The sequence below is a fragment of the Camelus bactrianus genome, chromosome 4 (assembly GCF_048773025.1).
Source record: "Camelus bactrianus isolate YW-2024 breed Bactrian camel chromosome 4, ASM4877302v1, whole genome shotgun sequence".
NCBI lineage: Eukaryota > Metazoa > Chordata > Mammalia > Artiodactyla > Camelidae > Camelus > Camelus bactrianus.
The window spans coordinates 29,644,733-29,661,575 of NC_133542.1; the positions used below are offsets into that span (position 1 = coordinate 29,644,733).

The 16,843-nt window shown below is 30.8% G+C and overlaps 1 protein-coding gene across 4 annotated transcripts in view; it reads left to right on the forward strand.

Moving 5' to 3' along the window:
- BRD10 (bromodomain containing 10) overlaps positions 1 to 16,843 on the forward strand; it is an 86,572-nt gene that overhangs the window by 52,695 nt on the left and 17,034 nt on the right. For 3 of the 4 annotated variants that reach the window (XM_074361592.1, XM_045520885.2, XM_045520887.2), the window contains 2 exons: positions 802 to 881; positions 9,104 to 9,193. In XM_074361592.1, the coding sequence (XP_074217693.1) occupies positions 802 to 881; positions 9,104 to 9,193 (170 nt within the window). The remainder of the gene's footprint in view (positions 1 to 801; positions 882 to 9,103; positions 9,194 to 16,843) is intronic. The other variant, XM_045520884.2, reaches the window with a different exon arrangement.

Genomic DNA, 16,843 nt, shown 5'->3' on the forward strand with positions numbered 1-16,843 from the left:
GTTTATTAAATAATTAATAATTTATTAATTGATTTTACTGATTGCAAACGGGAGAAAACATTTACTTTAACATGTTTCTTACTGAAAAACAGAGAGTATATGTATATATGTATCTCTCTTGTCAGGTTAATGCATGGAGTAGATATACTTTAATCTATGCTATGAACCGGATTTCTTTAAGAATGTGGATTTATTTTTACCAGTGATTTCTGATTGCACAAATGACCAGGTGCACTTTAAAGGGAGATGTTTACCTTGTTTTTAACACTGGTTATTGAATACTGCCAACAGCAGCCCATTAGGTGAGTGCAGAGCTAAAGGGGTAGAAAGAAAACCTGGTTTCCTAAGCTACTGAGGATTTTTCACATTAGGTTGAGTAAAGACCATAGTCTTCAGAGTATAGTTGTATGCAAGTTCCTGACTACAGAAATCATTGTTAAAGGTAAGATTTTTTATTATGTAACTCATTTTAAGTTGTGAATTAGGTTTTAACTGAAGGTAGTAATGTGACTTTTTTTTTGCCAAATCTTGTTTTAATAAATTCTAACACTGTGCAACACATTGGAAATGATAATTTGGTTCTCATATAAAGAAAACAGCGTTTGTTAATATGTCTGTTTCAGGTAGTTATAGTTTAATGTTTGCTTTTACTGAGGCTTGTTTTGATTCATCATTTTTATTTGACTCACTAGAAGCCATCTGTTAGTTATAATTTAACTTTCAAGGTTCTATGTAATTTGGTTTTTGTTAATGAAGTGCTATAAACAGCATTATGAAGCTTTTCTCTTTTAATCTTGAAAGGAAAAAAATCTATATCTAAAAAAGCAGTCACAAAGAAGAGGAAAACTGTTGCAAAGTTACCTACTGTACCAGAATTTCAGGTAAATGTTTCAATTTTGTCTCAACATTTTTTTAATTTGTTGTTTTAGTGTTTATATCATTCCTCAAGAGATTGGCTAAATTCTAATATAACATACAATACTTTCAATAAAATGTTTTCCCTGCAAGTGCAGACATAGCTAATATTTAATCTGCTAGTATTTCAAAAATTTTTACCTATTTTTGTTTCTTGATGTCAGGCATTTTTGTTTTTTAATATGCTGTACTGTTTTGTAGAAGTAGTTTGATAGAAATATGTATATATATATATATATAGAAGTAAATGTGTAAATGAAAGTTTTCCAAGAACAAATCATGATTTGTGCATGGTAATATTGCCTAGATGATCCATTTTCATTTATTTGGGCACTATGTAAATAGACTTGTTATCTTAAAAAACAAATCTTTTAACTCTTATGAACTTCAGAGAGAATATTAAGTAAAGGTTAATTGAATGGTATTTTAACTTTTCTGCAAAAAGAAAAAAGTAATTGTATGTACTGCCATATAACTATGTGAAGAGTTTTCTGTTTGTAGCTGTTACTAATATGAAAATTTAACTCTGATTAAATAATACTTTTATTTTATACTATGTAAAAGATGAGTTTTCTGCAACAAATGACTCTTTAAAAATTTTCTCTGTATTAATGTGTTCAGTGTACTTCTGTTTTAGGTTATAAAACTAATACTGAATTGCCAAAGAAATTATGTTAAAATGAATTTATGTGAGTCAAGTAAAGAAGGAAATAAGAGTAATAACTATGAAAATATTGATAGTGTGTAATGTGAGTTTAACAGTTACGTATATCCAAAAATATAGACATCTATTTTTCAGTCAAATCTTATTTTGGAAGTTTTTTATGGAAGTTACTAATTGGTAAAAGTTTAATATTTTTAAATGAACAGTAAAATGAAATAGACATTTTTTTCTTTTAGTATTTTAGAACATTTTTAAGGGTGAATTACAACCATTTCTACAAAATCCTTTTATATAAAGTAACCTTGGTTCCAGCACATTCAATAAAAAAAAGTGTATTTACTATTTATTTACAGACCTTTCTACCGTTGTGTTTACGTATTATTTAATACTGTGATAATACATCGTCATTCTTTCACTGATTTCATGCTAGCCTTTGCTGTTTCTCCCACTCACTTTTTTTCCTCATTCCCTCAAAGTATTATTCATCCTGGGAATATGCATCTCAGGAAAGATCTGGCCCACTGTTAATATTTGCCTCCAGTATTTTATTAGTAGATGGACTTTTATATGCATCAGTGGCACAGACAGCAGAGACAATGTTTTTAACATTGCAGGTGGTATTCATTAGTGAGGCATGAAATCAGTTTAGTGGATCGCATGACCAGTATTTCTTTTTTAAGCTAACAAGGTTAAAATAGAAAAGAAATTATGTACAGTCAAACTGTAATAATTCTACCTAATAAATCTGAAAAAGGAAAAGAAAAAAAAGAAAAATTATAAGAGTGTGTCAAATATAGTAAGGGTAATATTGTTTCATAAAACTTTGGTTTTGTGTGTGTTTACTGGCATGCAGTGAAAAATGTCTTTTTGACCATAGGTTGTGGGCAGAATAGTTTGAAAAACACTGTCTTAAGTGATGCTTTTAGTCAATTACTGACCATTTGCTTACCACTTAGAAACTTAAGGTCAAAAGTACATGTTTTGCTAGATTGAACTGTTTAAAATAAACAAATAAAGTCCACTTCCTTGTTCTTAAGGTGTCCAAGTGAGAGAGGGAGGTAGGGTGGGAGGAGAGAGAGGAGGATAAATAGGGCAGTGGCTAGGAATGGGGACCAGATTTAGGAGAACAGTGGTTCTTACGCCTGGTTTACAATGTGAATTCCAGGGTATTATTCAAAAAGAAAATTGATAGCTATCTCCCAAGAAATAAGCCATTTGCTTCAAATAAGCAAAGAATAGAGAACAGTATTGGTCACTAGTAAACTTTGTTGTTACAGGCAAAACTGTAAGTTTGCCTCTCAAAATAATTCTCTGTAATTTGTTTCTTCAATTATTTGAAAGTCTCCCACAGGTAAGAATACTGATTATCATATAATAAAGAAGTGAATTTATTTCCTTCCCAAAAACTCTAGCACAATGACATTTAGCACCTCAGATTCTGCAAATTATTCCTTTTATCCAAGTTGTTTTAAATATCACATTTCTAGTATTAAACATAAAATGCTTTATAGAAATATTTAACCACAGGATTTTCTTCATACTATTCATTCTAAAATATCTTACTGCTGAAAATATTAATTATTGGTTGATAGATATTAGATCCCTTTTGCAAAACAGACTTACTTGCTAAAGGACTGATTATCTTTATATTGACAGTAAAACATGTTTAGGTAAAGAGAAGCATATCCAAGAATTAAATTGTGAAGGTTTGTTTGGGGGTTTTTTAGGTTCTAATTAATTAAAAAATGAATCCTGTTGTGACCTCAGCTACTTTTTAATTTTGATAGTGTTTGTTGACTTTTTTAAAGCTAGATATTAAACTTCAGCTTGCTTACTTCAGGAAGAATCTAGGTTTACTTATATAAACAACTAATATCTATAGCTCAGTGTAGGAAAATAATCACCCCATCTCTATTTAAAGTATGCACTGTAGGCATTCAAAGGCTTGTTATGTTTATATGTGTGTATATATTGTAATGGGACTAACCATTATCTGTGCCACTTTTTCCAGAGTCAGTGGTTCTCAAATCTTAGGTAGTATAAAAATAATCTTATACCTTCATTAAAAATGAAAAATCCTGGGTTTCATCCTCTAAGGGTTCATCCTTGATTCAGTGATTCTAGGTGGGTACAGTAATCTGAATAGTGCTTAACCATATGGATTCTGGAACTAGGCTCTTTTGGGTTTGAATCCCACCTTAGCACTAACTGTATAAGCTTGGGTAAGTTACTTAACCTCTCAGTGTTTCCAATTCCTCATCTATACAATGGGGTAATAATTGTTCCCTCCTCATAGGGTTGTTGTGAGGATTAAATGATAGTGCTTACTGTTTTATTACTTTATTCTTACTTATTTTTTCAACTAAGCATGCCAGAAACTTTAGACAAAAAAAAAAAATGTGTTTATGAGTAGGAAAATGAATTAAGAACTGATTTAAGAGCATCTATTATTGACCTTTACCACTTTTTCCACCAACTTAAGACTTGGAAATAAGTCTTGGATTTGGTCATGTTTCATAAATCATGAAATTTCATGATTAAGCCTGCAAGAATTTGACAAGTGAAAAACCAACTAATATTATTTGCATCATACATTAATCACAGGAAACACTTACGCTTAGCCCTACTCTAGTAGTGTGGTGGGTTATACAGTTGAAATATAGGGGAACTTGTCGTATTTTTTTATTTAGCAATAGTTGCAAAAAATTAGGAGATATTTTTATTTTTAGTGTATAGCATGTTGGTGATTTAAGCTTTTAGGCCACATTTAACAGTTACTGATTACTTTGATAAATCAACTAAACTATTTTTTTCTTTATCAATTTTTTAATATAAGAAAGACTTAGATTGAAAAGTGAATATTGACTATCTTAATAAAGCTAATTTTTACCAAAAAGTCTTCTACTTTAGTTTCTTTAATATTTGAGAGAGAAATCTAATATTATATGAATTCTCTTTTTATTCACAATTATAGCAAAACCATAGAAAGTTTTTACAACTTAGTTTGGCAGGTCTCAATAAGTTTTTTAAATAATGTAAAAGCCTTAGTTACCATGACTCTGCTTTTCATTGGTAACCAAAATCTTTCCTATAATGTGTACTTGCTCCTGTTTCATATATGTGATTCATTCTAAAGGCTCCTTTGCAGAAGTCTAGAATTCAGCTGTTGACTAAGACTTACATAGTAGTATTGTTTTTAAACGTAATCATAAACTCACTGATCTTTAACATACCTCTGGAAAAAATGTATTTCTCCATTTAACCAATGGAGAAACTAAGGGATATGGAATAAAGTACTATCCTCAATATGAGAAATTGGGACCAAAATTAAAATTAGAGTTTAACTGCTTCACTGAGTTAAAGACCTATTGATTATATTATTTTGAATTGCTGCCTCTTGGAATGAATATTTTCAACTTCAGCTTTTTGTTTCACTTTAAATATCATGGGATTATACTTCCCTGTTAAATTTTTTTTTTCAATTTTTAAATATAGTGCATTGAGAGAAACATCTGTTTTCATTCATATAGTGGTATAAAAATGTTTTAACTTGTTAATCAGCCTTACTTGTCATGTCACACGATACCATTATTTGCAGGTTTTGAAGCAGTCATTATTGCCGGTATGATAATCATAAGACGTGAGGAGGGATTTTCCTGTTTCAGTTTTAACAGATATTAATATAATCTTAGTTTAAATATAAAATATTTAAAATTTTAAATTTACACCATGCATTTAGTATTTTGCTTGTAATTTTTGTGGTTAAGCTATATATGTTTTATTAAAATGGTAGTGAATGTGAGACATTTTATTTGGACCTGTTCATTATGACTTTTCTGCATTTGTTTTCCCTTTGCTTCTTAATGTAATTTACTGTATTGTTTATTTTTGTATGCTATCATATGTCCTTTTTGGAATAAATAATTATCTCTCAAACCTATTGAGTTTATACCCAAAGAGTGTAATATATAGCTTGAAGTAGTGATAAAATAAGGAATGAATTTATTTTGTAATTTTTCTGAGATGTGATTATGAAATTCTTTTGATCTCTACAGGACCTCCCCTGCCCCATTATATACATGCATTTCTGGCTTCTTGAGTTGAAGAGGGCCTTTTAATATTTACCATTTAATAGAAATAAAAGGTATAACTTAAATCCTAAAACTATAATACATGTTCAATTATTGTTAGATTTTTCAATTTTGTTTAGAAAGACCCCTTAAAAAATATGATATAGTAGGAAGAAGATGAGTCTTCATTCTTTGGTTTCCTCTACCAGTGTGTCACTGTAGGTAACTTTACCTGTTAATTTTGATTAGCTCGTACATGAATTAGAGATACAGCTTTTTAGCCCAGTCCAAGGTTTCGACCAAATTATACTTTTTTCATCACTTTCAGCTCTGCTATTTATGATTTTGTGGCTCTGTCATGAGTTGTATCAAATGAAAGATTAATTTGAGGGAAATGTGACAGCCTTAAAGAGGTTCTTCCTGGGGAATAAAACTCTTACAATTTCTACAATATGACTGAAAACCTCTCATGAGTGTTGGCAGTGTGATCCGACTGTAATCTGAGCTGCTATTGAGCTTTCCTTTTCACCCCTGGAGGCCCTGAGCCTTAGATACGTTTTTCAAATTTAAGGTAATGAGAAGGAGGTTTTAATTAGGTGTTCTGCTTTGTTCAAAAAATGCATCTGTTCTCCTTATTAAGGTGAACTTTTCTTACTGGATTGATTCTGTTTTTAAAAGAACTATTTAAAGTTGAGTTCAGTTTAAAGGCCACACATATGACTTACTTTGTAAAGAGAAAGAATAGAGAATGAATATGACAGAATTGGCATAAGTCAAACTATTTCCCTTGATATCAGTAACAAAATTAGAACTATGTTCCTGTACAAGAATTTTCTAATATCTTAACTTGACTCTGTATTTTGGGTATCTATATTAGGTATTGCATATTTATGTAGAGAGAGGTATGTATTAGTATATAGAGAGTATAAATTGTTATGTAGATATTAAGCCATTTTAAGATAACTGCAAAGTAAATATTGCTAAAACTATTTTGACCCTCAGATTCAACAAAATTTATATTTGAGTCATGTTATTTATTTTAAGGAATATTTGCCTTTAAGGAATATTTGTCTTATCTTTGTGCATTTAATTCAGTGTTCCATCCCCTATTTGGAAGTTAATCTTTTTGAATTTTCATATTCATTTAGCTCCATAGTATCAGAACACTTCAGTAGCCATGCAGATTTGTAATTCATTACTTGATATTTGGTACCTTATTACTCAAAAGTATGAGCTGCAGACCATACCTGGGAACCTGTTACAAATTCAGAATCCTAGGTCCTACCTCAGACCTACTAAATCAAAAACTACATTTTAGCAAGATTCCCAAGTGGTTCTGGTTCTCATGCACATTAAAATTTGAGAAGCACTAATTTAGTACAGCTTACTAGCTAGGTAAGCCACTTGCAAGTGTTATTTTGCATAGCTGTTAAGCTGTAGAAATCATTCATGATTTGATTTCAGAACTGTGTTATCAGTTCCTTTAAACAGAGTATAAATTATTTGTTGATCTCTTGACTAATTGCTAATTAAAAGATGTTAAACCTTTTAGGATGTATTTAGTTGTAGGGGTATATGTTTTCTGTAAGTTTACTGTAAGTTTCTACAACCTACATGCAAAATCTACCCTTATTCCTTGTATAATTGGACTGCTAAGATGCAAGTGAGAATTCCTCTGAGCTTTGCCATATGTGTAAATGAGAAATCTCTGCTGTGATATTAACTAGTATATCAAGTTCAGTGAAAGGAGTGTAACTGTCTGCAAACTTAGTGGCAATTTTGACGTGGTAGTCATGGTAGAACGTATTATACAATCAGAAGTTTAGTTCTTATTGAGTACTTACTACAAATCTAGTGTAGTGCCAATACTGTTCTGAGGCATTATAGATATAATAAAACTTGAAGACATTATCTAGTTCTCGAGGCACTTACTTAGCTGGCCAATACACTGCTTAGCCATCAGTGTTTCTTCCATAATTCTAGATTTGGCAGATAGGAATATGTAGTTTGTAATAAGTATCAGCTGCACTGTCCTGCTACATCATTGTGTACTGTTTTGTACTCTGAAATTATTTAATTTGGATTACTTAAATACATATTTTCCCTGCTTTGTCAGTTCTATAAGTTTGAAATTATGTAGATATTTCTAATAATTATTGAAACAAATTATAATTTATATTATCTGAGATAATTTTTTCTTAGTCTGTTGTGTTGAACCATATTGCCATTTTTGTAGGAGTCATATCAACAATTTCATATGGTTCAACTGGATGATAAAGTGTCAGGGGCTCCTGCTCTCCCATTTTTGTCACACAGTAGTCACTAAGAATGATCTTGTTGTAACGCACTTTTGTTTTTGTTTTGTTTTCTTTTTTTAAAAAAGTATGCCTTTTAGGGAAACTGTCCTTACAAGAAATTAATGAATGTAGAAACATAAGACTGATAAAAAATTAATTGTGAATTAATAGCTTTTTAAGTATAGGTTGTTCTTTTTTTCATTATCACACAATATAAACATTACAAGACTCTCATTAATCTAAATAAAATTTTTCTTTTGTATGTGGTTGCAGTTCTGTTTTAGAAATCTTCTATTTCTTTTTCACAATAGTTTTTTAAATATAAGCTTAAATTATTTTAGAAAAAAGTTAAATATATTGAATTAATCAGAAAAACCTCAGTTTAATTTTACAAGAACTAAAATGTCATTAATATTTTTGTTGTAGTTGCTGACATTTCACTGTTTAAAACTTTAGTAGTTAAGCTAAACTAGTTTGATTATTAATTAATAACTTAAAAAAATTGTTTTGGCCATTTGCCAACATTATCAAGGTGAAATAAAATGAGCCACAGTTATAAAAGGGAATAGTGCTATCTGTGGAGATGGTTTTGTTAAAAACTACTAAGATCATATTAAAAATGTATAATTTCATTAACTTATTTGAATATATTCATATAGTTGAAGTCCCTCTTTATTAGCAATCCCAACAGCAATAATACAGTTTGTTAAATTGTATAGTTAGCAAACCAAAGCAAAGGTAAAATAATAGTTCTCCAGGGGTACATTTATTTACCTGCTAGGAGACGCTTGATGAAGCATTTCTTAAAGGTGATTCGGTAACTTTTGAAGTCTAGGGTGAATTTCCAGATCTTTGTCATTCTGGGCTGAAAGTTAAGAATGTTTAAAAAGTAACTGGATTATAAAGCAAACTGAAAGGTGGGGATGTGGGATGAAATCACCAATGTTGAAATTTCAACTATTTTTATACTAAGCCTGAAGTTCATACATCCTAACAAGTAAATACCTTTTAAAATATAAACCGCAAAGCTTTCTTTTCTTTTTTGCTGTTACAAAGACAAATAATTGTGAATTCAGTGTGTGTTGAAACAACTTCTGTTACCACATTTTGGGTGTTTAATATGTGTTATCAAGCTGTGTTTTTGTGTTTTATTTTAGCTTATTTGCACTAATCTTGATGAACTCAGGGAATTAATCACAAAAATCGAGAATGAACTCAAAGATCTGGAAAACAGTAGAAAAAAATCGGTAGGTGTTGATCCAAAAGTTCTATCTATTATTGTCAGCGTTAAAATTTATTCCTGCTTTTTTCTAAACCTTTTTTTATCTTATTGTCCAGGATTACATAAAAATTTGCGATGAAAAATAGAAACATTGTTTCTTTTATTTCTCCTATGTGATCTAGTTTTCATTTTTAATGGACAAAAATGGTGTTGGAGCAAGTAAATTAATTTTGTTTGCCTGGTTTATATCAGGTATAGTTTTAGATATTTCCCAATATACTGATTGGTTGTTTTCTGACTGGTAGTATTTGGGTAGTGCTTACCTTGCAGATATTCTTAAGTAATAATTACTTACTTTTAATGGAAGTTTATTGCTAAGTAGCATGTAATTTTAATTAGCTGTGACATGAATAACATATAAATTGTTTAATCTTCCCCCTGATGTTTTTGATACATGCGAAACAATGTCTTTTTTACGAACCTTTATCAGCTGAAGGGTTCTTTTTTAACTTCTGCTGTACTAAATTCACAGTTAATCTTTACCTTCACTTTTTACTGTTCTTAAGAAAATAGAGTATATGGGCATTATTTTTATTCACTCAATACTTGGTAGAACGTTTAATTGTGTCATTAAATCAGTAATACCTGTTAAACTGGCATTTGCAGTTTGATTATATCACAGATTGGAAACACAACTACATACTAATAAATAAATGGGGAAAGCCTTAAGCAATAAAGAAAATCACCATTTTTTTTTTAAATCCCTTTTTCTTATGCCTTAGGAAGGTCATGAAACCACTTTTAGGACTGCTCAGAACCTATTAATCTAGAATAGTGTATGATAATAAAGTTAGTAATACAGCAAGCTTCATTCATATCAGCAAGTTTGTAATAATCATTTTATATACTGTTCAGAAAGGACATACTAGTAGCACTCTGAAGGGAAGAAACTAAAGTACCATAAAAGTACAACCTTCTGAGGTCATTTAATACTGGAATGACACAGCCTTAAACATTTCTAAAGTCTCTCTTATGATACCACTGAAAACATGTTTGATGTACATTGTGTAAAATATACAATCTGAGACTGTATATTTTAGAAATATTCCCATTAAAAATGGTTTAGATCCCTATTAGACTCCTAGGCTCATCTATAGATAGATAGATAGATAGATAGATAGATAGATAGATAGATAGATAGATAGATAGATGCAGTACACATATATATGAAAGTGAAAACCTACATATACATGTATGTGCATGTATATATATATATATTTTTTTTTGGTATATGGGAGTCTGTTGATGTGGAATGAGCCCCAAGTATTGTTTTAAAATTTACCTCTGTGATATATTTCTCACACTATATTGTATTAGAATATTTTCTCCTCAGCCAAAGTTTTTTTTTTTAGTTTATTTTATATATATGCTCACAAGGACTGATTCTGTTCTTTAATAGGAAAGAATAGTCTTTTATTCAGGGTGTTATTTATGATTTTTTTTGCAGAAGCCATTGTTTTTAGTGAGTTGTCCATACTTCATGACTCTAAACAATTCTGTTAAGTAAATTTGCTGATAATTTGGTTTTTATGCTGCAGTTAAACAATAACATGCATCTTAATTTTTTTCTGTATTATAAATTAGGGTTTTATTTGTTTTTAATGGAGAGTTTTAAGCATAATTGATTTATGTACTTAACAGTATATATTGTAAGAGAAAAAGACTTTTGCAAGAATCCTAGAATTTTTCTGTAAAGCCATCCACCTCACTTCCGTGGGTGGTATGAGGTATATTGCCTTCCTTCACAGGAACAAGTACAAAAGTCAGAGAAGACATAAATTACAAATACTTGGCAATATAGTCCTTGGGGGAATCTGTATCAGAAAATTTTAGGTTACGTGTGGACCTTAATTGATTAGATTTAGTGTCTCTAAATTTTTAATTTGTCCATTGATTGGTATTTGCATTTTAGTTTTAAGATGTTTTCTGCTCTTCAAGAAATAGAAAGCCTTGGAACTATACTTAGTGGGGAAATCTTATTGAGATTACCAATATATAGGCTACTTCCCGAATTTAAGCTGACTAAAAGATTGTTTTCATGAATAGCTTATCTCAATCAATGAAATGGCCACACAGCATAAAGGAAGTAGACAGTAAAAGTTTGTGTCTCAGTTTCATTCCTTATTTTTTACAGAAATTAATTCTGAGTGTAATAGATGTTAGTTGTAGGAGTTCATTTTATTGAATGTTTATGTTAATATTGAATGCCAGTTTCTTTGTCTAGCATCATTTGGGAATAAGGTTTTCCACTTAACTGAATTTTCTAGAAAACTGAAACCTTAATCTTCAGTACTAAAGCTCTTTAATTATTTAATGAAAAATTTCCCTGCCTCCTTGTACTAAACTGAACACAATTTAACCCTTTCTTTATGACTCATGGTTCATTATGAATATTCCTAATTGTACTGATACCCTAAAAAATCTATTGGTGTCAGTAACTCTAATTAAAATTCACCAAAAGGCCCTTAGGCTGTGTATTTTGAAGGTTTTTGTTTGTTTATATTTTTGCTTTTGTTCTGTCTCTTCATTGTCAGCCTGTCATTTCTTGTGTGTGTCCATGTACTTGCCCTAGCTAATATGCTGTGGATTATAAAGCAACTAGCCATATTATTGGAATATAGCTCATGGTAAGGACCTGAGGGACTTTCTTAATAATGAAATAAATGAACATGGTGATAGTCATAGTCATTTTGACTTATTCCTTGCCTGGTACGCTTCCTTCACTATTGCCAGACAAATGAAGTATTAATATTGATCTTCAAAAGACAGCATTAGTGTCAAAACTAAAATAGTATTTAGAGTCAAAACAATTTTATTATTGATCATCAATTTTCATATCTACAATAATGGCACCAATAACAAACAGGGTATATTCCATATAAACATTTGATAGAAATTATATATGTGACAGAGGTTTTAACATGGACTCATTTAAATGCCTGGCTGCTTTGGGAGGCTTCTTTGCATGGCCTTTCCAGATAGTTTTTCCTACCAAAGCAACAAGGAAGAATTATCCCATTTCCTCCTCCAAATCAGCATTCCATTAAAAAGCTTTCTTAACCTCTTAGAGATTTTGCCAATGAGCTACTCATTATATTAGAAGGTTTACAATCTTTTAAAATCTGGGTTGTTTACTCATTCTTGCAAGACAACTATTCTACTTATGGTTAATAATGTGAGGAGAGAAAAATGCTTTAATTTTCTTGAGCTTGCTTTAGTTCATTTGATCCCTTTACTTCATGTAAAGGCTTATTCAAAAAGAGGTCAGTGTCCTTTACATCCTCCAGTGGTATACCAGTTATCTACTTGAGGTTGTTTGAAGTGAAGCATCTGGTTGAGATAAATAGAAGTATGTAGCTTGACAAAATCCTTTAATTTTGTCTATCTCATTATTATTTAGATCATAGGATTTTTTTAGTGCTTTATTTAAAGGAGAAATCATGATATTTTATTATTTTTATTTTTGTGGTTTTACTCAAGAAATAAAAAGTTGCATTTTGCTTAATTATTTGGAAAATATCCTTTTTAAACTAGGAAATTTATTAGCTTTTCAGAAAGGTACAGCTAAGATACTGAAAAATTTGCCTGATCCTATTGTATTTGAAATTTATGAGACATTGCTTTCTAAATAATCAAACTTGGAAGATTTTGTCAGGCTGATACAGAAGTGGCAATATTTCTGAATTTTTCATGTTACCCCTTTTTTCTCATATCAGCTTAATTTCCTTACGTTTTGTATCATAGTTTAGATCTTCAAAGAGGTTTTATTCTTTTTTTCTTTGATAAGAAAAAATTAGTATAGAGATTGGGCATAAGGAAAAGTGAACATTTGGAAAAAAAAGTTATTAAGAAAAGAAACCTTGTCTGGATTATAAAATGATAAATGATAGTCCTATCAATATAGATAAACTAAAATTTAAAATATGCAGCCGTATCTTGCTAATGCATCTTTTAATTAAGCACCTCAGCACTGGGCAGGATTTAAGACAGACTTCAAATATTTCTAAATTCCATATTCAGTATATAAGAAAAGCTATAAAACTGCCTGTATTCTTTGATTCTATAATCCTAATTGACATTCAACTTTTGTTCTCCCCAATTTTCACCCTCCTCCTCCATTCTCCCCAAAAGTAATTTACACAGTGGTATGTTCAGCGTAATATTTCTAATAGTGGAAGTTCAGGAAAAGCCCATTAGTCCGAAAGTAGGGAGATGACTAACCAAGCTATAATATTAGCACAGTGTTATATCACATGGGTAGTAAAATAAAATATTTTTAGGTCATTGTTACTGCATGGAAATATTTGTGTTCTAAAAACGTACAGAAGGTATGTGCATAATAATTAGAGTATATCAAAGGCATATTTAAAAGCACTGGAAAGGAATTTCAAGTCATTAATAAAATTAATTTTTATTATGTTCTTAAAATGATTTAAATGCATAATACAGTAATAGTACTTCTCTTGCCTAACCAAAGGCTGTACATAAGCTAGATCAAACATTAGAGAAATCAGAAGCTTAGATGAGAAATGGTGACACCCCAATTTTTGGTCACAGAATTTTGTAAAAGCCAGTAGTTATTAATAAAGGATGATTTTGTGCCCTCCCCTCACCAAACCCCACCACCCCTTTGAGACTTTTGGCAGTGTCTGAAGACAGTTTTTGGTTGACATAGTTGAAGAGGTGGTACTGGCACTTAATGGATAGAGGCCAGCAGTGCTGCTGAAAATAATTCTCATTGTAATGATCCTACAATGCACATGACAGCCCCCCACAGCAAAGAATTATCTGGCTTCACAGTTGTGCAGAGTTTCCAAAACCCTGGCATATGCCTTTGTTTGCTATGGGTCCTTTTCTCTCATTTTGCCTGCTGCTGCCAACTTTTTATGGGGAGAAAGTAAGTTGATGTTTTGAAAGTTAGAAATAAGTGAAATCATACACCAGGTTCCATAATTGAAAGTATTTTATTATATCATATATTTCTAATTAAGACTTGTATTTGATGGAACTTGTGAATGTCAGTATTAACCTTTACCTTTTTTGATTCTATTAGATAGTTACAAGAATTCTTGACCTTAGCTTCAGATTCATCTTAGCTGTCCATAGTCCAGTATGAAATAGGGCCTCTTTTAAGTATGTTCATCATTATTTACCTTTTCCCTTCTTTAGTATAGTAAATGAAGTTACAAATGAGATGATTGTATATGTATTTTCTTTATTCGTTTTTAGAATGATAATGTCACATTTTCTTAAAAAGTGAAGCTATAATAAGGATTGATACACAGGTAAATGGTAAAATACAGTCAAAGAACATATAAAACTTCACTTGTGTGAATTTGTATGAAGCCAGAAAACCTAATTGCTTATAGTGAAAGCTTGATGTAAGGCAAAAAAATTTACATTAATCTTATTTTCTAACTCCAGTAACAGAAATTTTACTCTGTTGTAATGTAGGATTATGGGATTTTTCCCTCTTCTCTCCACTCATATCCCCTTTGCTCACAGTGAGGCAGCAGATCAAAATTATTTTATAGCCGTCTATTTAGAGTAAAAAAAAATCTATTTTGCCACAGTATAACGAACTTTAGATACATTCAGAATCCTGAATATGCCCTAATTGACTTATTTAATGGCTTTATTTATAGATATGGTTGCAAATAATTGCTAAATTGGCCTTAAATTAGTTTTATTTAAGTTTTTGACAGTTATATCATTATCTTGTTTTCTTATTCTAGATCTTTTGGTAAACTAATGGTCAACAAAACTGAAAACTGTTTGAGCTGTGGGGGGAGAAACCCTGTCTTTAGTCATTTAATGCTTTCAAAAAATTAAAATGATCTTTTGGAAACTCTGTACAACAAATAAAATAAATTTCCTTACTTGTTTCAGTTACATATTCTAGTCTTATTCATTAGGCAAATACTTCCTCATTGTCTCTGTGTGCTATGCACAGTACCAAGGAACTTGGTGGAAATTCAGAGACTCAAATGAAATCCTTCTTTTCAAGGAGTTCACTTAATAGAGCTCAAGAGTTTTATCCCCGACCTTGGGGATAAATTTTTAATTTATCAGGATTGGTTGGGCTATATCCAATTATTTTATAAAAGACTTAATCTCATATTTTCAGTATGTTTTTTTATTCAGAAATCACCACTCTAGACACTTGCTTCACCTCCCTTAATCCACATGTTTATATTTTGTTTGGGAGTAGGGTGGAGAGCCAGATAATATATGGACTTTATGAAGAATCAAATATTAACTGATATGTTCAAAATAATAGTAAGAAAAGGAACCTAGGTGACAGAAAACGTGAACCAGAGCAATAGATTACTGGTAAGACAAAGTGAAGTATAGTCCCTGAATTATCTGATAATGCATTTATCTTCATTTGTCTAAGGTAAGCCTTGCTTTTGAGCATTTTTTGACATTTAATAACTACTCTGCTCAACTAAAAACTGGATTTTAACCCTTGTTAATAGTGCTCACTGTTTCAACTTACTACAATTTGGCATAGTTTGTATCCCATCAGGGAAACTTTCATAAAAGCAGTATTTGAACACCTCTTTTCTTTTAATGAAAGTTCCTGTTGAAAGGGAGAGTATTGTTTGATGTTTTTACATCAGCCGCAAAATTAATACTGCATATTTCCAGCATGGGGTGAGCTTCAAGGAAGAATTGAATTAGGTGACATATCCTTCTATATTTAGAGCTTCATAATGTGACCTTTATAATTTGACCTAATCTTTTTTGAATTACATATCCCACACACTTATTCAAATGTAAGTAACAATTTAAATGCCAACTGTTTTTCAGAGCCCCAGGTAAATTTGTATTGTTTTCTATTTAATAATTACTTTACTACCTTTCACTGACAAGAGTTCTGGAAAATTGACCTTAAATCCATGAAGTGCTTAAGGCCAAAAAAATGAGCTTCACATCATTCTGGTTTTTCATGTTACAAAAGATACCAAAAATCTTTGGAAAGCCCCTAAAACTTAAAGATAGAATAGTTCAGTGCCTTTTGTGAACTAGGGAAGAATATCATGGAAAAACTGAGACAATTGAACACTAATAAAACTTTCATACCATTTTACCAGGCTCTGCAGAAAAAGAATTTTAAATGATATATATTGAAGGAAAATTAACCTAAGATCTATCAGAGAATAAAAGGAGTCTAAATAGAGGGCAGAGTCCACATGTGGATCTCTGGTACTTTAAAAATAGAAAAAAGTCCTTGCATGAAACCAGTTCCTTTTAATGAAGCTACGATACTAACTAGTAGTAGTGTGTGCTTTTAATTAGAACAAGAGCATTTAAGGTAGATTTATTGACAGCATGAAATACTGATAGACAATTTTAGAAAACCTACAAAAGCAGCTTTTAGGAGTCCAAAAGTATTAGTAATAAATAACCATTTAATATAGGAACATGGGTTATAGCCCTAGAAACCCAATAGTCACTGCTTTAAAAAATAAAAGAGTAACTTGTTTGTAATGATGACCCAAGTCATCAAGAGTTAAATTATATTCAAGACATATGTATATTTTGGGAGCATTTCTATCAATTTTTAAAAATCTTTTGCACCTAAGGAGAAAACCTCAGTTAGCCTAAGAAA